A 25,027-nucleotide genomic window follows, 5' to 3' on the forward strand; every position below is an offset into this window, starting at 1 on the left:
GCAGTATTTTTCTAACGTGCATAGTAGCTTATTATGCCTTTGTCTAACAGGTTTTTTTTTTCCAGTTTACAACCACTTTAAAGTGGTTGTACACCCTGTACAACCACTTTTACCTACAGGTAAGATTAAGGCCCCTTTCACACCGGTGTGAGAGTTGCGGTGGCGGTATAGCGCTGCTATTTTTAGCGGCGCTATACCGTAAGAATTGCTGCAGAATTGCAGCGTATTTGGCAGCTAGCGGTGCGGTTTTAACCCCCGCTAGTGGCCGAAAAAGGGGTTAATACCGCCCGCAATGCGCCTCTGCAGAGGTGCATTGCCAGCGGTATAGCCACTGTGTCCCATTGTTTTCAATGGGAAGGAGCGGTGGAAGAGTGGTAAACAAACCACTCCTCTCACCGCTCCAAATGAAATGCTGCTGGCAGGACTTTTGGAGCGGACCCGCTAGCGCATCGCCTTAGTGTGAAAGCACTCGGGCTTTCACACTGAGACTGCAGGACAGGAGTTTTTCAGGTGGTATTTAGGCGCTATTTTTAGCACTAAACCGCGTGAAAAACTCCTCAATGTGAAAGGGGTCTAAGGCTTACCTGTAGGTGCTGGAAATATCTCCTAAACCTCCACGGTTTAGGAGATATTTACAATAGAGACGTGCGCTGATGTCTACGGCGCATGCGCCGTAGACAACAGCGCAGAAGCACTTTAGGAATGGCGATCGTGCCATTTCTAAAGGATGTCATGTTGTGACTGGCGGCTCTCGTGCGCATGCGCCGGAGCCGCCATACCCGAAAGTAACTCTGAGACGACATGTCGGGGGTCGGTGCTGTTTTGGGCACCGCAGAGGGGGCTTCAAACCCAGGTGAGTATTACATAATGAGCTAGTATGCTATGCATACTAGCTTATTGTGCCTTTGTCTTACAGGTGTGTTTTTTTTTTTTAAGTGGGTTTACACCCACTTTAAGCTGGCTAGCTTTAAGGTGAGTTAATGCACACACAGTAATACACATTGTCATTTCAATTCATTACCATTGCAGCACAATGAAGAAAAAAATGCACCAGCAGTTTTTTTCTAACACAGTGCACCACAATGCAGGTTGTGCGTTATGGCATGTTGTGGGATGCTTCAACACAGGTGCGTTGCTTTGGTGTGCTTGGGTGACTGTTTGGTGGCGTACTCAATGTTAAGTATGGCCGTCGTTCCCGCGTATCATTTAAAAAAAAAATATTTGTTTGCGTAAGTCGTCCGTGAATCGGGCTGGACGTAATTTACGTCCACGTCAAAACAATGACGTCCTTGCGACGTCATTTAGCGCAATGCACCGCGGGAAATTTAGGGACGGCGCATGTGCAGTTCGTTCGGCGCGGGGACGCGCTTCATTTAAATGAAACACGCCCCCCTACTCGCCTATTTGAATTAGGCGCGGTTACGCTGCGAGAGATACACTATGCCTCCGTAACTTACGGCGCAAATTCTTCCACAAAAAAAGTAAGTTACAGCGGCGTAGCGTATCTCAGATACGCTGCGCCGGGGCAGATCTTTGTGGATCTTCCCCATAGTGTACTCTACCAAATGTTCCATTCAGGACCATGTTTACCCCGAACAGGCAGACCCATTGATGTAAATAAGACACAGCGGCTGCACGAACATAGCCATTGCTTTCCAAATACGAAATGTCATATTGGGACACAGCGGCCATGTCTGTGCAGCTGCTGTGTCCCAATTGACATCAATAGGACTGTCTGCATTGGGATGCACGGCCAATCTGGGCATCCCTATGCAGGTAAACAAAGCTCTACATATCCATACGGTATGGTACACCCTGTGTGAACGAGGCCTTAAAGTGATTGTAAAGGCTCATTTAAAAATAAAATAAAAATAACAAACAAGTTATACTTACCTCCTCTGTGCAGTTGGTTTTGCACAGGGCAGTCTGGATCCTCCTCTTCCCCGGTCTCTCTTGAGCTCTCCAGGCCCCTCCATCCTGTCAAGTGCCTCCACAGCAAGCAGCTTGCTATGGGGGCTCCCAAACCGAGCTGCAGCTCCGTGTGTCCATTCAGACATGGAGCTGCTATTCGGCCCCACCCCTCGCTCCCCTGATTGGGTAACTGACTTTGATTGACACCCACTGGAGCCAATGGCGCCACTGCTGTGTCTCAGCCAATCAGAGGAGAGAGTCCCGGACGGCCGAGAGACTCGTGGACATCGCTGGACAGAGATGGAGCTCAGGTAAGTATTAGGGGGTGCTGGGACTGCTGCCACACACAGAAGGCTTTTTATTTTAATGAATAGGATGCATTAAGATAAAAAACCTTCTGCCTTTACAACCCCTTTAACCTTCATTACAAACCTACTTTCTGGGATCTCTTGACAGCTCTGAGTTTTGGGTAGACTATATGTTTGGTTTGAGCAAGATTATTTGGAACATTCCAAGTGGTAGGCCCTTTCACACAGGCCACCCAAATTGGTCCGCATGGCAGTTTTTCAGGCAAACCCAATCAGACCCTCTAATCTCCTTTGTGGAGCAGTGGGCGTTAACGCACGTGTGTCCGTTGACTCCCGCCAACATCTGTTGCGATCCTGTCCATAAAAAACGGACGGATAGAGATCCATTCCCTATTTGTTTAGTGGATCGGATCAGATGGCAGTTGGGTGTAAATGGACAGGTGCTCCGTTTACATCTGATCGCCCATAGAGGAGAACGGGCAAAAGCAGAGCAGGCACGGAGCAGCCATCCACTTGCTCAATGGGGGTCAGCGGACAGATTCCCTGCTGAGGAGGAAAACGCCAATCGAGCCCACCCTGTGTGTAGAGGCCTATACTGATGTCTAGTCCTTTTTCCTCTGCCTCTTTTAGTTCCTCTTTAATCACTTGCGAAGACACTACTAGCTAATATTGTTCTTGAACTCTGGGCCTGCTGACTGCTATTGAATCTGAAGAAGATAGTTTATCAGTACCCTTTTAAATAATCACAATTTGTTGCTTTGCAGCCTGAAATGAAAACCAGCACAATTTTTGTTTTATCCGGTATTTACTCAACACAGCTTATAACATCCAAGTAAAAGGTATAAAACCAACATGTCAGAAAGAAAAAATCAAAGTCACTGATTTGGAAAAAGTATCAACCCCTTGTGTCAGTATTTTGTTGAACCACCTTTTGCAGTGGTTGTTAAGCCACTCTAACCTGTATCCACCATCAGTATCCCCCCTCTGTGAAAAACCTGGGTTAACAAACACTTTAATTACAGGCTTTAGTTTATTGGGATTTCTAAAAATAAATGCTGCAAATACCTAATTTTAATGCTGGGACTGCAAACACATGACCAGCCAGCTTTCTCCTTTCCTCCTCTCAGAGATGCAGTGGGCGGGGCTGAGATTCCTTTGCTGATGTCAGTCTGGAGGGGAGGAGGAGAGTAGGAGAGAGCTGGCTGGTCATGTGATCACAATCTCGGCTCTTAAATGTGGTATTTACAGCATTTATATTTATAAATCATTTACAGAGGGGGACACTGCAATAGGAGGCAAAGCTGATGGTGTATACAGGTTAGTGTTATGAGAGCAGCATGAGGGGGAGGGGCAGCTCACACACAGACAGAGAGGGGAGGAGGAGGAGGGCACAGGAGCAGAAAGGAGAGCAGACAGCAAGCTGCTGATGACAGAAGCATGTAAACTGACCACAGTGCCTGGTCCCAGCAGTCACGATACACTGTGGTCAGTTTACAGGGGGGCGAGGAGAAACTAGCAGGATCAGCCAGTTTTTGTAGGTGTTACAGGGGGCCAAATAACACAGGACACGCACTGCGTCATATAACATATTTTAAAGGAGCAGGATCCATTTGGGGGGGGGGGGGGGGGTGTTAACAAACGCTTTAATTATAGGCTTTATTGGGATGTCTCTACTTACTTTGCACATCTAGTCTTTGCAGTATTTGCCCACTCTTCTTTGCAGAACTGTTCAAGTTCAGTTAAATGTGATGGTGACCATTTGTGGACTGCAGTCTTCAAGTCATTCTGCAGATTTTTTTCAAGGGTGTTTAAAGTAGAACTATAGGCAAAACTTTTTTATTTTTATTTTAGATAGAGCAAGAGAAGGTTAAAACCCCTGTGAGATTTTCCTTGCCTTCCTGTCCCATAGCCAAATAGGAATTGAGAAGAAATCCCTGCAAATTAAGGGAACCCCTTGGGAACCCCCCAGGTCACCAGAACTAGCGTCCCCATTGGAAGATTTCCCCTCTATTACTTTTTTGGGGACAACTCAAAATTAGGGATTTTCTTTTACTTTCACTTGATAATGGTAAACTTGACAAATATAGAGGGGGAATCTCCCTAACGGGGGTGCAGTGTCATATTCTGCTGCCTATCGCAGAATGCTGCGGAAGTCACGTGACGGCCAACTGCGCATGCGCAATGCGCTCCAACGGCAAATGTGATGCGTTCCAGGGCATTTACGACACTACCCTTCAGTGAACCAGCACAATTTGTCACGGAAGTGACATATTACCATAGACGGAGCGGGGGGAGAGAGACACATATACAGCGAGAGAGAAATAGAGATATAGAGATACTGAGATACATTTAGAGCGAGAGAGAGATCGTGTACATATATTTTATATAACGGAAGTAATGCACATAGGGGAGGTAATCCCCTCCCTGAGCCCCGGTTCTCTCTCAGTATCTCTAAATCTGTATCCCTCTCTCGCTCTGAATGTATCTCAGTATCTCTATACAGGGAGTGCAGAATTATTAGGCAAATGCGTATTTTGACCACATCATCCTCTTTATGCGTGTTGTCTTACTCCAAGCTGTATAGGCTCGAAAGCCTACTACCAATTAAGCATATTAGGTGATGTGCATCTCTGTAATGAGAAGGTGTGTGGTCTAATGACATCAACACCCTATATCAGGTGTGCATAATTATTAGTCAACTTCCTTTCCTTTGGCAAAATGGGTCAAGAGAAGGACTTGACAGGCTCAGAAAAGTCAAAAATAGTGAGATATCTTGCAGAGGGATGCAGCACTCTTAAAATTGCAAAGCTTCTGAAGCGTGATCATCAAACAATCAAGCGTTTCATTCAAAATAGTCAACAGGGTCGCAAGAAGCGTGTGGAAAAACCAAGGCGCAAAGTAACTGCCCATGAACTGAGAAAAGTAAAGCGTGCAGCTGCCAAGATGCCACTTGCCACCAGTTTGGCCATATTTCAGAGCTGCAACATCTCTGGAGTGCCCAAAAGCACAAGGTGTGCAATACTCAGAGACATGGCCAAGGTAAGAAAGGCTGAAAGACGACCACCACTGAACAAGACACACAAGCTGAAACGTCAAGACTGGGCCAAGAAATATCTCAAGACTGATTTTTCTAAGGTTTTATGGACTGATGAAATGAGAGTGAGTCTTGATGGGCCAGATGGATGGGCCCGTGGCTGGATTGGTAAAGGGCAGAGAGCTCCAGTCCGACTCAGACGCCAGCAAGGTGGTGGTGGTGGAGTACTGGTTTGGGCTGGTATCATCAAAGATGAGCTTGTGGGGCCTTTTCGGGTTGAGGATGGAGTCAAGCTCAACTCCCAGTCCTACTGCCAGTTTCTGGAAGACACCTTCTTCAAGCAGTGGTACAGGAAGAAGTCTGCATCCTTCAAGAAAAACATGATTTTCATGCAGGACAATGCTCCATCACACGCGTCCAAGTACTCCACAGCGTGGCTGGCAAGAAAGGGTATAAAAGAAGAAAAACTAATGACATGGCCTCCTTGTTCACCTGATCTGAACCCCATTGAGAACCTGTGGTCCATCATCAAATGTGAGATTTACAAGGAGGGAAAACAGTACACCTCTCTGAACAGTGTCTGGGAGGCTGCGGTTGCTGCTGCACGAAATGTTGATGGTGAACAGATCAAAACACTGACAGAATCCATGGATGGCAGGCTGTTGAGTGTCCTTGCAAAGAAAGGTGGCTATATTGGTCACTGATTTGTTTTTGTTTTGTTTTTGAATGTCAGAAATGTATATTTGTGAATGTTGAGATGTTATATTGGTTTCACTGGTAAAAATAAATAATTGAAATGGGTATATATTTTTTTTTTGTTAAGTTGCCTAATAATTATGCACAGTAATAGTAGTCACCTGCACACACAGATATCCCCCTAAAATAGCTAGAATAAAAAAAAAAAAAAAAAAAAACTACTTCCAAAAATATTCAGCTTTGATATTAATGAGTTTTTGGGGTTCATTGAGAACATGGTTGTTGTTCAATAATAAAATTAATCCTCAAAAATACAACTTGCCTAATAATTCTGCACTACCTGTATGTCTATTTCTCTCTCGCTCTGAATGGGTCTCTCTCTCTCTCCCCCCGCTCCGTGTATGGTAATACGTAACTTCCGTGACAAATTGTGATGTTCACTGAAGGGTAGTGTCGTTAATGCCCTGGAACGCATCACATTTGCCGTTGGAGCGCATTGCGCATGCGCAGTTGGCCGTCACATGACTTCCGCAGCATTCTGCGATAGGGAGCAGAATATGACACTGCAGGGGCACAGACAGCAATAAAAACTGACAAGCATTCTAATCCATCTCTAATGACAAGCAATTCACATTTATGGACTTTTTTCGGAACTATCACTGGTGTATAGTCATTGGTTTCTTTTGCATTATAATCTATGGACATTTATTTTCTGGATTTAAATCATTTACATATGGACTTTTAATATATAGATTTCTATCAAATGATTTCACTTATATTTATTAATTTAATTTAATTTGTGGATTTACATTGATAAAGTTTTTTTCACAATTTACTGTATCACATAGTTGTGCCTTTAGTTATATCTTAAGGTCTGTTTCACACCCATGCATTTTTAAGTGCGTTTTCAGTTTTGCAGAAACACACAGTCCATTTAACATGGTTTCCTATGGATATAATTCATATCTTTGCATTTTATGGTATTTGGTTCCATAGACTTCAATGTATTGAAAAACGCAAAATGCACCTAGAATATGCAAACTGCAACCTGCATAGGCGTGAATCAGGCCTTAGTCCGGTTTCTGACTAGGCCATGCAAGGACATTCGCATTTTTCGCCTTCAACCACTGTGAAGTAAGTTTGACTGTGTGCTTTGGGTCATTGTCATGTTGGAAGGTAAATCTTCTTCCCATTGGCAACTTTCTGACAAAGGGCAGCAGATTTTCCTCAAGAATTTGATGGTATTTTGCCCCATCCAAATCCTCTCGTGTGTACCCGGCCTTGGAGTTATAAGTTGCACTAGTAAATACAACAGGATAAAACAGAAACTGCATTTGTCTTTATTTCAGGCTGCAAAGAAACACAACGTGATTATTATAAAGGGTGATCTTTTCTATTCCCACTGAATACAGTATATGCATATACAGTACTGTACATTGCATATATAAGCAGGAAAATATACAATGTATATGACACATATTTTCCCATCTAGTAAAAATGTCAGATATTTCTGGTTTAGTAAAACAGTTCTATGCAGTCTAATTTAAGCACTTCCGCTTTTTGTAACTTTCATACAGCAGTTCTGATTGTTGGGAGCTATGAGTTTATTCTACTCTGTGGTTAACACCATAACCACTATTAACTACTTGCCGACCAGCCGCCGTCATTTTACGGCGGCAGGTCGGCTCCCCTGCGCGAGAGCCCTTAGCTATACGTCGGCTCTCGCGCAGGCCGACCCCCGTGCGCGTGCCCGGCGGGCGCAATCGCCGCCGGGCACACGGGATTGCTCGTTACAGAGCGGGGACCGGGAGCTGTGTGTGTAAACACACAGCTCCCGATCCTGTCAGGGGGAGAAATGCTGATCTTCTGTTCATACAATGTATGAACAGAAGATCAGTCATTTCCCCTAGTGAGGCCATCCCCCCTACAGTTATAACACACCCAGGGAACATACTTAACCCCTTCCCCGCCCCCTAGAGTTAACCCCTTCACTGCCAGTGGCATTTTTATAGTAATCCAATGCATTTTTATAGCACTGATTGCTATAAAAATGCCAACGGTCCCAAAAACGTGTCAAAAGTGTCCGAAATGTCCGCCATAATGTCGCAGTACCGAAAAAAAAAAATCGCTGATCGCCACCATTACTAGTAAAAAATATATATTAATAAAAATGCCATAAAAATACCCCCTATTTTGTAAACGCTATAACTTTTGCGCAAACCAATCAATAAATGATTTTTGCCATTTTTTTAAAGAAAAATATGTAGAAGATTTATAGGGTTTGACAAATTTGCTTGGAATCTAGGAGCCAGCTAAAAAAGTTAGGAGCCAGAAAACGCGCCCCGTCCCGACGAGCTCGTGCGCAGAAGCGAACACATACGTGAGTAGCGCCCGCATATGTAAACGGTATTCAAACCACACATGTGAGGTATCTCCGCGATTGGTAGAACGAGAGAAATAATTCTAGCCCTAGACCTCCTCTTTAACTCAATACATGCAACCTGTAGATTTTTTTAAACGTCGCCTATGGAGATTTTAAAGGGTAAAAGTTTGTCGGCATTCCACGAGCGGACGCAATTTTGAAGCGTGACATGTTGGGTATCAATTTACACGGCATGACCGCGCAATTGTCAGTTAAAGCGACTCAGTGCCGAATCGCAAAAAGTTCTCTGGTCTTTGACCAGCGATATGGTCCGGGGGTTAAGTGGTTAAAGAAGATCACTATCATAAATATAAAAACGGAGCTGCGCAAAAGATTGAGTCAATGTGAAAGATGGACTCGAACAGAAAATATATTATGAAAAAATAAATTAATATGAAAAATCAGTGTGTGTATATCATAAATAATCATGAATAAGAAAAGTCCAGCCAATAATAAATTCGATGGATCAGTCCAAAAATCAATAGAGCACTCAATGGATAGAACTGTGAGTAAAAGAGGGGAGGGTGAACCTCAATATTTCAACAAAAACCACACGTGCACCACCACCATACAAAGTACTCGCTTACCAGAGGCAAGCTGAACCAAGCCTATAGATATGGTCTCACTCCTGGTCTGTATCACTCTCCAATACCACGGACAGGTAACAACAGTGGATAGACTCGATATGTCAGACAGTCACCGGGTTCAGCATAGAGTACCAAGAATAAAAAGACACTCACATAGTGTGTACCGCTTGGATAAAGAAATGTAATATCTAAATTGGTTACTTACAAAATCAGTGCATAAAAAAAGCTTCCATAAAAACAAACAAAGAGCCTGCCGGCATGCAGTCTCCTGTCCTAGGGCGATGACGTCAGCGCATCTGCCTCCAATGCGTCTCTTCCTCCTCTACATCACAGCAGCTTCCGCCGTGCATCTCCTCCGTCGTCTTCCTAGGCATCCAATAGGATCGCTTGTCCTTTCAGCCAATCAAGAGACAGGTCTCAGGACCTGGAGGACAGGGATCAGCGTGATATCATTCGCTATTGTCACACAACTGGGTGGGCTCAACTGCTCTGCGCCCCAAGCCCACCCTTTTTTAAAGTCTATTAGAGCTTCTGGCTCTAATTACATGCTTAAAAAAACATTGGAATCCATGCATCCGGTGCCCTGCATGTTGATTAGGGGGCCGGATGCATAGATGGGGGGGCGGCACCCATGTGCCCCTAGTGGATGGGCTGCCACTGATTACTACTTAAACTCACTCTGTCACTCAGAGAAAAAAAATAGCAGCAGTACTGTAAGAAAACATATTTTACATTTACGTAGTGTAGTAAGATTAATCTTTGCTCTCTTGCAGAGCTACTGTCACTGCTACCGCATGTGACACTTCAGGGTGTGTTGTATAGTGTTTCACCCAGAGCTTTTTTTCTCAGAAAATAGGTGCAGGAACTCAACCACGACCCGATTAGATTTCACAAACGGTAGAAGGGTCTTAAAGAGGCATTAAATACCAGGATTGCATTACATACAGTGTGTAGAGTTCAGGGGGTTACACACAGAGTGCAGAGCTGTCACTTGTAAACACAGAAACCAGACTTATGTGTTTACAAGTGATTGTGGTGAGCAGGCACCAAAGGGTCTGAGCCAGAGGTGGTGGAACTCAGTTCCCCCAAGTTCCCCCTGAAAAAAAGCCCTGGTTTCACCTGCTGAATGCTATAGCTCTTCCTGCCACCCACTATATATCACTTGGAAGAAAAATAAATGGCGCTACCTTAAAAAAGTATAAATATTATATAAAGAAATGTATATATAACACCCAAGAACATGTATAACATAAATACAAAAATAAAATTTGGAAGAAAAATAAATTGCGCTACCTTAAAAATTGACAAATATTATATAAAGAAATGTATATATAACACCCATGATCAATTGAGAATCAACTCATACATTAAGTGACTATGTTATAAATTGTGAAAAAAACGTTATCAATATAAATCCACAAATGAAATTAAATTAATAAAAATAAGTGAAATAATTTGATAGAAATGATTATATTAAAAGTATATTAAAAGGTGACGTCAGCTCCGCCCGATGTACGTTTCGTAAAAAACTTACTTCGGCCAATTGATTTGGTGGTGGATCCAACACAGTCTTTTGACAAGCGGAAATGGCAATTCACGTTTATGGACTTTTTTTGGTCACCATATCACTGGTGTATAGTCATTGGTTTCTTTTGCATTATAATCTATGGACATTTATTTTCTGGATTTAAATCATTTACATATGGACTTTTAATATATTGATTTCTATCAAATTATTTGACTATTTATTAATTTAATTTCATTTGTGGATTTACATTGATAAAGTTTTTTCACAATTTATCACAGTCACTTTATGTATAAGTTGATTCTCAATTGATCATGAGTGTTATATATACATTTCTTTATATAATATTTGTACATTTTTAAGGTAGCGCAATTTTTATTTTTTCCAAACTTTATTTTTGTATTTATGTTATACATGTTAATTGCAGCTTCCACTTAATAGCTGGCAATAAACCCTTCCAGCTATTTATTAAACATTTGTTAGCGCGGTTTCTTTTCCTATTTTCTATTTTTCACTATATATCACTGCTATGATCATCTGGTGCATGTATTCAGAGAAACAACCCTGCCAACAGATTGTGGAATCATCTATACAAAGGGGATGTTTTCTGACTAATATATAGAGATGGGATATTCCAATTAATAAACAGCTTTTTTTTTATTCAGTAAAACATGAATTGGGTGAAATCCCCTTCCATCAAGGTACTTTTTACATTACAAAAAGGACCTTCGATAAGAGGGAAATTTTGAAGACAATAAAACCAGTAGGTCTAAATCTGCCATTAGGGCAAGGGCTCTGCCATGGTTCTAAGATCCTGTGTAAAAAGCACATTTGATGGTCCATAATTACATGTGTCTAGACACAGAAAAGTTTGCATATGTAAAATATGCATAAAATTCTTTTAGCTCTATGCATGTGTAACGCTACCCCATAAAGGGCCGCTAGATTTTAGGTCACCCTTTTTCCCACACAGCCAGGCAACATGCATTTTCCACAACATCTGTAGACAATAAACCAGTCCAAGGGCTTGGTTTTTGTCATGTATTAGGGGTAAATTTCTTGGATGGGGTTAGGGAGGTATGGGATGCCCAGAGCTTGGTAAATGTACAAGAATTTAGGACAACTTGAGCATTCTTCACTTCTAGCAATGAGACTGTAAAACCAACAACAATGTATTGTGCAATAGGGACCAAAGTGCAACACATTCCATAATAATGAGCAATGCAGCGCTAATGTCCATAAAATCTGTTAAGTGGGAAACAGGCACCAGGAGTGGTGCTAAAAACAAATCCAAACACCCCCACTGAAAAGCGCTAGAAAGGACCATGAGTATAAAATGCAAATGGCCATCCAAAAAAATTGAAGCAATTTGGGAACCCTGGGCCCAACATGTAGGCATCTCCTTGCTACCTGCATCCAATGGATCCTGAATAACTGGGAGAGCATCATTGAGGCTGGCGACTCTTCCTTCTCTCCTCTACTCTCTACCTTTTCCCTTTCCTTTTCATCTAATCTTCTCTCTATTCCACACTATGGGGTATATTCAAGAAGCAATTGCGCCTGTGTAACCATAAGTTACACAGCGCAATTGCTTACTTGCCCCGGCGTAACGAGTGCTCCTGATTCAGGAACCTCGTTACGCCGACTGCAGCCTAAGATCTGCGCGGCATAAGGCTCTTATGCCTGCATATCTTAGGCTGCATTCTTGCGGTGGCCGCTAGGTGGCGTTCACGTTGTGCTCAGTGTATAGTATGCAAATTGCATACTAACACCGATTCACAACGTTGCACGAGCCCTGCGTACGCAATTTACGTACGGCGGTTTTCGCGCAAGGCTGCCCCTGCTATTAGCAGGGGCAGCCCATGTTACGTATACCCGTCGTTCCCGCGTCGCAAAATTTGAATTTTACGTACTTTGCGTAAGTGAATCGTGAATGGCGCTGGACGCCATTCACGTTCACTTTGAAGCAAATGACGTCCTTGCGACATCATTTGCCGCAATGCACGTCGGGAAAGTTTCCCGACGGAGCATGCGTGCTACGATCGGCGCGGGAATGCACCTAATTTAAATGATTCCCGCCCCCTACGGGATCATTTAAATTGCGTGCTCTAGCGCCGGGCAGCTTCTGCTCCGTGAATCAAGGGCAGCGGAGCAAATTTGCGGGGGCGCAGGGCAAAAACGTTGCCCTGCGCCTCCGTAAATAATGGGCAATTCTACCTGAATCCGGGCCTATCTGTTTACAGATCACACGACAAGGTCAGTCTGATTCAATGTCTATCCTGCTTGACCAGGATCAGAGTCTTTCCAAATGTTGATATTTTTATCCAGACTGGTTCCCCAGATGACCTACTTTACATTTTCACCTGTTATCCCGATTGTTACCATTACTCAGTTATGCTGGAAAGCAGAGGTGTAACTAGAGCCTTCAGGGCCCTGGTGCAAGAAACCTTGAAGGGCGCACATGACCCCCCCTTTATTTTCTAGGATCCCGGGGATTTTTTCTCTGGTCCCATGGCCCTCCCTACTGACCCTGGGGACTTTAATCCTGTTGCAGGGCTTTTTATTATGGTCATGCAGCGGGACTCTCATGTGTTCTGCAGTGGCCCCCCTTCCTACCATCTTGGGCCCACCGCAGGGTGGCAGAAAACAATAGACATGTCACCAGCACACCAGGGAACTCCATTTAAGGATCCAACACAATGGCGAAACTACCAGGGTTGTAAAGGTCACACTGGGTCCTGGCATTCTGCCACCATGGGCACCCCCATCCCCCTCTTTATGTCATGCCCCTACTAATTAATAGTGCTGGTCTGGTGATTCTGTCTCCATGGCAGCGGTGGTAGTCTATCAGGACCCAGTGCTGGTTACATTATGGGGCTGATGGATGCATGCAGGGAGGGCTGGCACTATTGAGCCCACCGCTGCACAGCCTTCTCTGTTGTCATGCCGATCGGGATGTGACCCAGGTGATGCTCCCAGTAGGATCTAATAGACGCAGTATTTATCAAGAGTACAATCACCTATATAGTTCACACAGCTTGGAATGTGTAACAGCTGACTGCTGTTCTTCATATCTCCCGCGCACACCCCCCTCTCTCCTTCACAGTTGGACGTCGGGATAGGAGAGTGGGCGGGTCAGGAAGACACAGAGGGAGAACAGGGGCGAGAGAAGGACGAGGGGGAGCTGCAGGCCCGGATTTACTCCCTATGCCGCCCCAAGGCCAGCCCACCGGGAAAAATCCTGATATTCCCGATGGCCAGTCCATCCCTGCCCTCTGTTGCTGCAGCGCCGCCCCTGCACCCACTGCCACCCCGAGGCCTGGCCTTGGTGGCCGTGCCTGGAATCCGGCCCTGGGGAGCTGTATGCATCTCTCATCTCCTGTCCCTTGCTGGGAGGGGGGTGTGAACCACAAGGTGCATGTTACAGAGTGGAGTGGGATGATGGTGCCTCCAGCGGGCCCCTGACACAGCTTGCTCCCATAGGGGGTGTCTGGCGCAAAGGGGGTTCTCACCATTTCCCTAATATTTAATTGGTATTTACCTAGATATGGATATTAATAGAACGATACAACAGCATTACTCTCTGTCACACAAATCTGGATGACTCAAAGCTTTGTCAACACTGTGATCATTGTATTGTACTAGGCTTTCTTTTCTGTTTTGTTACTTTATTGAAACCCAATAAAAGCTTTGAAAGTATGAAAAAAAACAGGAAGTTTATAAAAAACAGTTCAAACAATAATTGATAAATAATGAACAGCCTGGTAAGCAATGGTAAAATAACCTGTTCTGTGTGCATCCTTTGCTTCACACTTCTTGCACTCACAGGCTTAGTCAGGAAGGAAGCATAATTATAGTGTTTTTTCTTTGAACTTTACTGAAGTATCAAAAAGATATACAAATAATAGGTCACATAATTCCACAAAGTTGGTAATACAGTCTATTATACAGTACATGGTATAAGTAATTCCAATGAAAACAACTGTTATAAAACTGCACCTCAGCCATACCTATTCTGACAAGAAACTCTGACGAGTAACAAACATACAGGTACATGTGGTTTTGGGGAGAAAGGGGTAGGATTTGGAAGGGTTAAAAGTGAAACGAAGTGTAATTTTTTTATTCAAATAAAAAATATGTTTTAGCTACCAGTTCTGTGCAATGCTAACCCCTACCTCTTCTTTGGCAGTCTATCACCGGCGCTGTTAGTTCCTCCTTCCCCAGAGTGGCTCCTTAGCAAGCCATTTGCTAAGGAGGCGCTCTTGTGCGTGTGCTCCTGAGGGCGGGCTTTGTACAGCTATAGCCACACAAAACTCGTTAATCCATGCCCCAGCTTCCTCCTCAGAGGAGTCTGACTAACAACAGTAGGAGCTTATGGCTTCTACTGCTCTTAGGCTCCGTACACACGTCCGAGAAACTCGACGGGCAAAACACATCTTTTTGCTCCTCGAGTTCCTTGTGAAGCCGCCGAGGATCTCGGCGAGCCAAGTTTCCCCATTGACTAACGAGGAAATAGAGAACATGTTCTCTATTTGGCTCGACGAGTTCCTCGTCGGTTTCCTCGGCCAAAAGTGTACACACGACCGGGTTTCTCGTCAGAATATACGGCTCTGATCGAGTTTCTGGCTGAATTCTGCCGAGAAACTCGGTCGTGTGTACGGGGCCTTAGTGTTTCCTGTGGAACTAGGAAGTGAGAGGAGCAGTGCTGCAGCTGGAACAATGCTGGATCGAGAGGTCAGGCATGTGTTTGGGTATGGGGGTGGGTAGGATAGGATAGGTAGTGTGGAGTTTTTTTTTATCTTAATGCAGAAAATACATTAAGGTAAAAGGTTAAAAAAAAAACATTTTAACGTTAGAACCACTTTAAAATGTCCAGGTTATAGATTTTAAAGTTCTGGGGTAAGCTAAAAATTATAAAGAGAATATGATTGCAAAGGACAGTGTAGGATAGGACATGTATTGATAACACATTTTCTATCATTTTAGGCAAATCTGGAGAACCCTGGTAGAGAATTCCAGGTAACAAACACCATACTGGTACTTTTATAAATCAAAACATTTAAGGATTTTTCTCATTTTTAGGGGATTCTTCAAAGCAATCTTGTTTTATCTATGAAACTCCTTCAAGATTCCTCAGACAAACATGTGAAGGAAAACCACAATTTATCTCACAGACTATTCAAAAGACAAGTGCCGTGTAAGGAGGGGGAATATTCTACAGGGGAAATTTGTTGTAAATTTTGTCACAAAGGTAAGTTTAACTAAAGTCTATTCTCAACACACCAGGTGGTCTTGTTAAAAATGAAAATCCTAACACTTTCCCAAGTGTCCTTATTCTGTTAAACACTAAGGCCGGGTTGACACTGGTACGACATGGAAGTCAGACGACTTCCATTCCGACTTTGCCCTACGACTTTGTGTCCAACTTCCATGTGACTTCAATGAATGGGATCTTTGACTTTGAGCTGACAATACCAGGCCCTTTGAGTCTGGTATGAATCTTGAAGGGGGACCCCATGCCAAAATATAAAAAAAATTATGTGGACCCCCCCCAAGACCAAACTAGGATTTTAAGGGCACCCCCCACGCCAAAAAACAAAATGGCGCGTAGTCCACCTAAAATCCATACCAGACCCTTATCCGAGCATGTAGCCCAGCAGGTCAGTAAAGGGTGGGGACGAGCAAGCACCCCCCCTCCTGGACCATACCAGGCCACATACCCTCAACATGGGAGATGGGTGCTTTGGGGCGGGGGCTCTGCCCGACAACCCTGGGTGGTGGTTGTCGTGGCTTGCAGGTGGGGGGCTTATCAGAATCTGGAAGCCCCCTTTAACCCAGATCCCAGCCCTCCACCCTATGTGAATGAATATGGGGTAGTCAAAAATAAATAAAACCAGTACACTGCTTTCTGACAAAGTCTTTTATTAAAGTATCCAGCGTGTCTTTTCCCTCCGATTTCTTCACTCTCTGGTGATGTCTTCTTTCTTTCGGTTCTACTTGCTGCGTTGATGTCTTCTTCCTCTGGTTCTTCTCGCTGCTCTGATGTCTTCTTTCTCTGCCGATTCTTTCTCCGGTTCTTCTAGCTGCGTTGATGTCTTCTTCCTCTGGCTGTTCTCACTGTGCGGATGTCTTCTTCCTCTGCCAGTTCTTTCTGCGGTTCTTCTCCCTGCGCTGATGTCTTCTTTCTCTACCGGTTCTTCCTCTAGTTCTTCTCTGGACACTAGCTCCCATTCTTATGGTAGCACCGGCATTTACCAATATTTCAAAAGCCATGGGGTGTGGCCATAGTGATTTCATCCGGAGACCCCACCCCTTGTGACGTCACTGCCCAGGGCATGATGGGGCAGTGCAGTTACAAGGGGTGGGGTCTCTAGATGACATCACTGGACTCCCATGCTTTATGGCTTTATAAGTAATGGCATATGCCGGAGCTAACCTAAGAGCAGGAGCTAGCGTCGGCAGAAGAACTGGAGGAAGAGCCGGTAGAGGAAGAAGACAGCACAGCGAGAAGGTCCGGAGGAAGAACCAGAAGAAGAAGAAGAAGACATCAACGCAGAGAGAAGAACCAGATGAAGAAGACATCACCGGAGAGAGAAAAAATCGTCAGGAGAAGACATGCTGGAGCTACTTTAATAAAGGACTTTGTCAAGAACCTGTGTACTGGTTTTATTTATTTATGACACTTTGTTTGGGTGAACGGGTAGGGGTACAATTTACCCCATACTCATTCACATAGGGTGGGGGGCCAGAATCTGGAGGACCACTTGTTAAAGGGGGCTTTCAGATTCAGAGAAAGCCCCCCACCCACAGACCTTGACAACCACCGCCCAGGGTTGTCGGCAAGAGGCCCTTGTCATCAACATGGGGTCAAGGTGCTTTGGGGTGGGGGGATCCTCAGAGCACAAGTCGCATGCCAAAGTCAGATCAGTTTTGATAATGATCTGACTTTGATCCACATTCAATGATATTGAATGGGCTGAAGTTGGACAAAAGTCACACTAAAGTAGCGCAGGAAACCTTTTTCAAAGTTGGACCGACTTGTGTCAGACCAGTTAAGATGGCTCTCATAGGGAACCATTGATTTATACATGTCATGCGAAATGTGCTCCCAAAGTCGGAGTGTATGTCGTACCAGTTTTAAACAGGCCTAAATGATGCACTGAAACTTAACCCTGACCTTTCCTGAATCCTATGCATGTTACTTAAAGAGGTTCCATGGGGAAGTTGTACCTATAGGTACTGTAAATATCTCCTAAATGTGCGGCGTTCAGGAAATATTTACTGTTTACTGCGCCAATGATGTCATCGGCGCATGTGCTCTGAAGGAACGGACACCTGTGCCATTTCTTTAGGCGAGTGTGCCGTGACCGGCGTCTCCTGCATGCATGCGTGGGAGTGACATCACACGGCTCTAGCCAGTCACAGAAACGGTGTCCGTGGCCCTGGAAGGAAGATGGGTGCGGGCTCCAGTGGGGACAATGCAGTCTTTCGTTTGCAGGTAAGTGTCAAAAGCATGCACACTGGTCCTGGCGGATGAGTGCATTATAAATACTTATTGTTTTCTTTGAAACAATTGTACCTGCTATTTCCAGGTCTTTCTAAAGCTCTCCTAAAGTGGTCCTTGGCTCTTGGACAACTCTTCTGATAATTCTTTTCACTCCTATGTCAGAAATCTTGCGAAGAGCACCTGGTTGTGGCTTGTTTATGGTGAAATTATGTTCTTTCCACTTCTGGATTATGGCTCCAACAGTGCTTACTGGAATATTCATAAGTTTAGAAATCCTTCTGTAACCAATGCCATCAGTATGTTTTGAAACAATAAGGTTGCAAAGTTCGTTAGAGAACTGTTTGCTTTTACCCATCATGAGATGTTTCTTGTGTGACACTGTCACAATGGGCCATCAGTTGAGACTGAACCAGCTGATATTGATTTTCACTGACAAAGGGCAGGATTGCTTTCTAATTACTGATAGATTTCAGCTGGTGTCTTGACTTTCCAGGCCTTATTGCACCTCCCTTTCTTCATGTGTTCAATACTTTTTCCCTGTGTCATCATTTTTTTTTTTTTACACATAACTTAATTTCTGAACATATTTGGTTTGGTTTCTTTGTATGCATGGATTGTGCGGGTTGTTATCAACGTGTAGTGAACATTTCATGTCACTAGCACCTTCAGAGATGTATTTACCTAGAAAATGGTGACGTGTGCAATACTTATTTTACCCGCTGTATATAAAAGATGAGCAGTTGTAATATGAAATATCAAGTCTCCAGCCTTCACCATTGAGGTGGTCTGCAATGCCCATTAATGAGCAGTGGCTGGGTCACACTCTCTCCGGTGCACTGAGAGGCTGAGCCAGCTGCTGGTCAGGCATCTGGGTGGATCCTGACATTGTTTCTGGGATACATCCAGAGACTGGACCAACTCAGTGGCGTCATTCGACAGCAGACATTAGCTAATGCTTGGCTGAATCTGGGTCACAGGAGTCCAGAAATAGGTACACTCCTCTGACCCAGAAGAGAAGTATGACCAAACAAACTTAGTCCATACTTCTGTTTTAAAGGATAAGTTCATCTTTTGCAGAAAATAGCTTATGCAATTGTAGCACCCTCTTAGCATAGGATGCTAGGTAAATTCGGTTTTGGCTCCTACTGTAGTCAAGGGAGCAGAGATTATTTGTTTGTTCTGCCCTGTTCAGGGTTTCACAGGCTGGGAGTTATAGTAGATTTCTTTCCACTGCCTGAAAGAAGCTTCCAGAATATGGGAAGGGAGATTCAAATGGGCAGCCTGAATATTTATCATGGCCTAGCCAATCCCTAGAGAGCAGTGTCCAGATGATGGCTGGGGGAGGTGATAAAATATCTGAAGCCCTGAAGAGATTGGGCTGGATTCAGAATGACTTACAACGGGCGTATCAGTAGATACGCCATCGTAAGTCCGAATCCACACCGTCGTATCTTTAGGCGTATGCTCAAATTGAGATCCGCTTAAATGTTGCTAAGATACGACCGGCATAAGTCCCTACGCCGTTGTATCTTGGGGTGCATATTTACGCTGGCCGCTAGGTGGCGCTTCCATTGATTTCCGCATAGAATATGCAAATGAGCTAGATACACCGATTCAGAAACGTACGTGCGCCCGGCGGATTTTTTTACGTCGTTTACGTAAGGCTTTTTCCGGCGTAAAGTTACCCCTGCTATATGAGGCGTAGCCAATGTTAAGTATGGACGTCGGGACAGCGTCGAATTTTCAGTCGTTTACGTCGTTTGCATAAGTCGTACGCGAATAGGGCTGTGCGTAAGTTACGTTCACGTCGAAAGCATTGACTATTTGCGACATGATTTCGAGCATGCGCACTGGGATACTTTCACGGACGGCGCTTGCGCCGTTCGTTAGTAACGTCAATTACGTGAGGTCACGACTATTTTGCATACATACAACACGCCCCTGGGTCACAGGAGTCCAGAAATAGGTACACTCCTCTGACCCAGAAGAGAAGTATGACCAAACAAACTTAGTCCATACTTCTGTTTTAAAGGATAAGTTCATCTTTTGCAGAAAATAGCTTATGCAATTGTAGCACCCTCTTAGCATAGGATGCTAGGTAAATTCGGTTTTGGCTCCTACTGTAGTCAAGGGAGCAGAGATTATTTGTTTGTTCTGCCCTGTTCAGGGTTTCACAGGCTGGGAGTTATAGTAGATTTCTTTCCACTGCCTGAAAGAAGCTTCCAGAATATGGGAAGGGAGATTCAAATGGGCAGCCTGAATATTTATCATGGCCTAGCCAATCCCTAGAGAGCAGTGTCCAGATGATGGCTGGGGGAGGTGATAAAATATCTGAAGCCCTGAAGAGATTGGGCTGGATTCAGAATGACTTACGACGGGCGTATCAGTAGATACGCCATCGTAAGTCCGAATCCACACCGTCGTATCTTTAGGCGTATGCTCAAATTGAGATACGCTTAAATGTTGCTAAGATACGACCGGCATAAGTCCCTACGCCGTTGTATCTTGGGGTGCATATTTACGCTGGCCGCTAGGTGGCGCTTCCATTGATTTCCGCATAGAATATGCAAATGAGCTAGATACACCGATTCAGAAACGTACGTGCGCCCGGCGGATTTTTTTACGTCGTTTACGTAAGGCTTTTTCCGGCGTAAAGTTACCCCTGCTATATGAGGCGTAGCCAATGTTAAGTATGGACGTCGGGACAGCGTCGAATTTTCAGTCGTTTACGTCGTTTGCATAAGTCGTACGCGAATAGGGCTGTGCGTAAGTTACGTTCACGTCGAAAGCATTGACTATTTGCGACGTGATTTCGAGCATGCGCACTGGGATACTTTCACGGACGGCGCTTGTTAGTAACGTCAATTACGTGAGGTCACGACTATTTTGCATACATACAACACGCCCCCTACCAGCCTATTTTGAATTAGGCGGGCTTACGCCGGCCCATATACGCTACGCCGCCGTAACTTCGGGCGCAAGTTCTTTCTGAATAAGGGACTTGCCTGTCAAAGTTATGGCGGCGTAGCGTATATATGAGATACGCTACGACCGCCTAAAGATAGGCATTTGTATCTGAATCTAGCCCATAGTCTTTTCTTGGCAGGGAGATTTTCAAAGCCTCAGGGGCTACTGCCCTTAACGCAGCCTGGGAACTGTGTAGCTGTTCTTTGAGGTCTCAGCTGTGACAGAGCTGAGGACCAGGAGTAATCTTCTGAGGAGCTGGCTGTAGGACTTCACCATAATGAACACGTCCCAGAAGATAAGACCTTCTTCCCTATGTAACATTTATACTGACAGTGACACCCGATGATTATACTTTGTAAGAGACATTTTATTTCTGCCTCACTTAAAGGAACTCATGCAGCATCTGATTGCACTGAACCACATGGACAGCCAGTGTGTGAAGAATGTACCGAAGGGGTGGATTTCATGGATAAAGAAAATGGTTACCCAAAGTGCCAAAAATGCCAGAATTGTGAATCAGGCGCAGGTGGGTAGTATTAGTAAAAGATCTTCTATACCTGTAAATGCATCTACATTAACAAAATGAAAATAGTATAGCTTCACTCTTTGGCCTTATGCCAGGCAATGAGTTATACCCTTCAATAAAGCCACCAGCACCAGCCACCAGCAAGAAGGAACAGGAGCAATGCTGGAGGCAATTTACAGCACACAATAATTTTGGTACCATAATTATTAATGTGTATTATATGTTCCTTGCTAACAAACATTATTTTTTATCAAGCTGTTAAGGGTAAAGTTCTGCTTTAACTGACAGCTAACACTTTGTGAGTGCTGGTGTATATGTGCACAGTGGGTTTTCCCATCATGTACAGCAGGGGTGCCCAACCAGTGGCCTAGGGGCCACATGTGGCCTGCGGAGCCCTCTGATGTGGCCCGTGATCTCCTGCTCTGGGATGGAATAAGATAGAATAGAATACTGTTAGTAAAATCACAGTGTTTATATGGGCATATCTATTCTGCAGTGGTTACTGGGCTACTTTCAAATTGATCTGGAGGTGCATAGAAGTGCACCTGCTAGTTACCTGCACTGAGCCATAGACTTCTATTACCTGTGAGTTTGGTGTGCTTTCTGAAAGTGCACCACACCTACAGGATATAATGGAAGTCTATGGCAAAGTGCAGCTAACCTTGAGGAAAGCCACAGGTGAACTGTGCTGCACTCGTGATGCGGGTAACAGTGGGGGGGCACAAACGAAAAAAAATTGCAGCTTCACTGTGCCCATCAAATGCAGCCACTGTGCCATCAATTGTCAGCACTGTGCCATGCCATCAAATGCAGTCACTGTGCCATGCCATCAAACGCAGCCACTGTGGCATCAATTGTCACCACTGTGCCATGCCATCAAACGCAGCCACTGTGCCATCAATTGTCACCACTGTGCCATGCCATCAAACGCAGCCACTGTGCCATCAATTGTCACCACTGTGCCATGCCATCAAACGCAGCCACTGTTCCATCAATTGTCACCACTGTGCCATGCCATCAAACGCAGCCACTGTGCTATTAATTGTGACCACTGTGCCATGCCATCAAATGCAGCCACTGTGCCATCAATTGTCACCACTGTGCCATGCCATCAAACGCGGCCACTGTGCCATCAATTGTCACCACTGTGCCATGCCATCAAACGCAGTCACTATGCCATCAATTCGCACTACTGTGCCTTGCCATCAAACGCAGTCACTGTGCCATGCCATCAAACGCAGCCACTGTGCCATGCCATCAAACGCAGTCACTGTGCCATGCCATCAAACGCAGCCACTGTGCCCCTCAATTGTCGCCACTGTGCCAATTGTCACCACTGTGCCCTTTAATTGTCGCCACTGTGCCCATTGTTGCCACTGTGCATGTCACTGTACCCTTTAATTGTTGCCACTGTGCCCATTGTCACCACTGTGCCCTTTGTCACCACTGTGCCCTTTGTCACCATGGTGACCATTGATGCCACTGTTCCCTGTAAAATACCCCCCCGCCCAGCACTGACCTTTCTCCTTCCACGTCCCTCGATGTCTTTTCCCGCCCTCGATGACGCTTCAGCCAATCAGGTTACCGATAACCAGAATCAGTGAACCTGATTGGCTGAGACGGCCGTCAGTCTTATCCAAGGAATGCACCTCCTGTACGTCCCAAGGATAAGCTTCCGGGAGCCGAGGGTTGTACTCGGAAAGGCTCTGATAGGCACTTCCACACAGCCAACCAGCTGCCATTAGTCTGGCTCTGATAGGCACTTCCGCACAGCCAACCAGCTGCCATTATTCAGGTGGTCAGCGCTCACTGTCCGGCCATCTGAATAGTTGTGGCAGCGGCCGGCAACATTATTATTCAGTGGCGGTGCGATGAGAGCCAGAGGGGGCGGTGCTCCAGCGCCCTCTATAGACGCACCGCCACTGGCGGGTAAACAACCGTGCATCAGTGTGAAAGCAGCCTTAGGCCCCTTTCTCGCAGTCAGTCCAACCAAATCGGACCCTTCATTTACCTCTAAGGAGTGGAAGATGTAAATGGACTTGTGTCTGTTTACAAACGCCTACCTCCAATCCATTCCGCCAAAAAAAAAAAACAATAGAGCAGAGTGGGCTGCCATCCACCCTCTCTGCTCATTGTGGCCCGTGACCGGTTACCAAGTCGCTTAAGTGGCCCTTGCTCTTCAAAAGGTTGGGCACCCCTGATGTACAGCTTGGGTTTTTTTTTTTTTTTTGCAGTATGTTTTGCAGCATCTGCATCTCTGATGTGTTGTCCTGCATTTTGACATTAAAAATACAAGGTTAAAGGGGTTGTAAAGGTAAAAATAGCTTCCTTTACCTTAGTGCAGTCCTCCTTCACTTACCTCATCCTTCCATTTTGCTTTTAAATGTCCTTATTTCTTCTGAGAAATCCTCACTTCCTGTTCTTCTGTCTGTAACTCCACAAAGTAATGTGACACTTTCTCCATGGTGTGGAGAAAGCCTCTTGAGGGGGGAGGGGGTGAGCAGGAGTGTCAGGACGCCCACTAACACACAGCTCCTTTCTCTATCTGCAAAGTAGAGAGTGTCCTGACCCTCCTGCTCGCCCCCTCAAGAGGCTTTCTCCACACCAGGGAGAAAGCCTCGCATTACTGTGTGGAGTTACAGACAGAAGAACAGGAAGTGAGCATTTCTCAGAAGAAATAAGGACATTTAAAAGCAAAATGGAAGGATGAGGTAAGTGAAGGAGGACTGCACTAAGGTAAAGGAAGCAATTTTTTACCTTTACAACCCCTTTAAGGCAGTGTAAACATTCGAGCAGTATTAACTGTACATCAATGCAAAATGTGGTAATGCTGGTATTCTGGTGTAAATGCAACATCCATAGTGGAATATTTACTGAAACTGTACGATATTGTTTAATTATATTTCTGTTGATCTATCTGTATTCTTTGATCTATTTGCAGGTAAAGAAGTGAAAGATCCGTGTACAATAACCCAAAATACAGTTTGCAAATGTAAAAAAGGATTCTTCGATTCTAAAGAGAAATGCAACCCATGTCAAAGGTGTGCACTGTCAGTGGAAAATATATATAGATTTTTTTATACTGTAGGTAAATTTGGCATTGGGGGTGCAGAACCATGTGTCCCATTCAGTGTCAGGCACCAGTGCTTTAAGAAGCATGGGCCAGATTCACAGCCGAGATACGACGGAGTATCTCAGATACTCCGTCGTATCTCTCAGAGTATCTATGCGACTGATTCATAGAATCAGTTACTCATAGATAGCCAGAAGATCCGACAGGTGTAATGGACTTACACTGTCGGATCTTAGGATGCAATACCGCGGCCGCCGCTGGGGGGAGTTTGCGTCGTAAACCAGCGTCGGGTATGCAAATTAGGAGTTACGGCGATCCACGAAGATTTTTCCCGTTGTTACGTCGTCGCAAGTGTTAGATTTCCGTCGCAAAGATAGGGCACCTTTAATATGGTGGAAAAGTACTCCACCATGTTAAAGTATGTCAGGAAATTTGCGACGGAAGCATGCGCAGTACGTCTGACGCGGGAGC

At 44.8% G+C, this 25,027-nt stretch overlaps 1 protein-coding gene across 1 annotated transcript in view; it reads left to right on the top strand.

Annotated features, from left to right (window-relative positions):
* The window catches only part of FAS (Fas cell surface death receptor), a 54,087-nt gene that overhangs the window by 2,534 nt on the left and 26,526 nt on the right, over window positions 1-25,027 (top strand). Inside the window, exons 2-4 of the mRNA XM_040322177.1 lie at window positions 15,566-15,734; window positions 21,346-21,483; window positions 24,425-24,524. Of these exons, the coding sequence (XP_040178111.1) occupies window positions 15,566-15,734; window positions 21,346-21,483; window positions 24,425-24,524 (407 nt within the window). The remainder of the gene's footprint in view (window positions 1-15,565; window positions 15,735-21,345; window positions 21,484-24,424; window positions 24,525-25,027) is intronic.

This window comes from Rana temporaria, chromosome 8, assembly GCF_905171775.1.
Source record: "Rana temporaria chromosome 8, aRanTem1.1, whole genome shotgun sequence".
Lineage (NCBI taxonomy): Eukaryota > Metazoa > Chordata > Amphibia > Anura > Ranidae > Rana > Rana temporaria.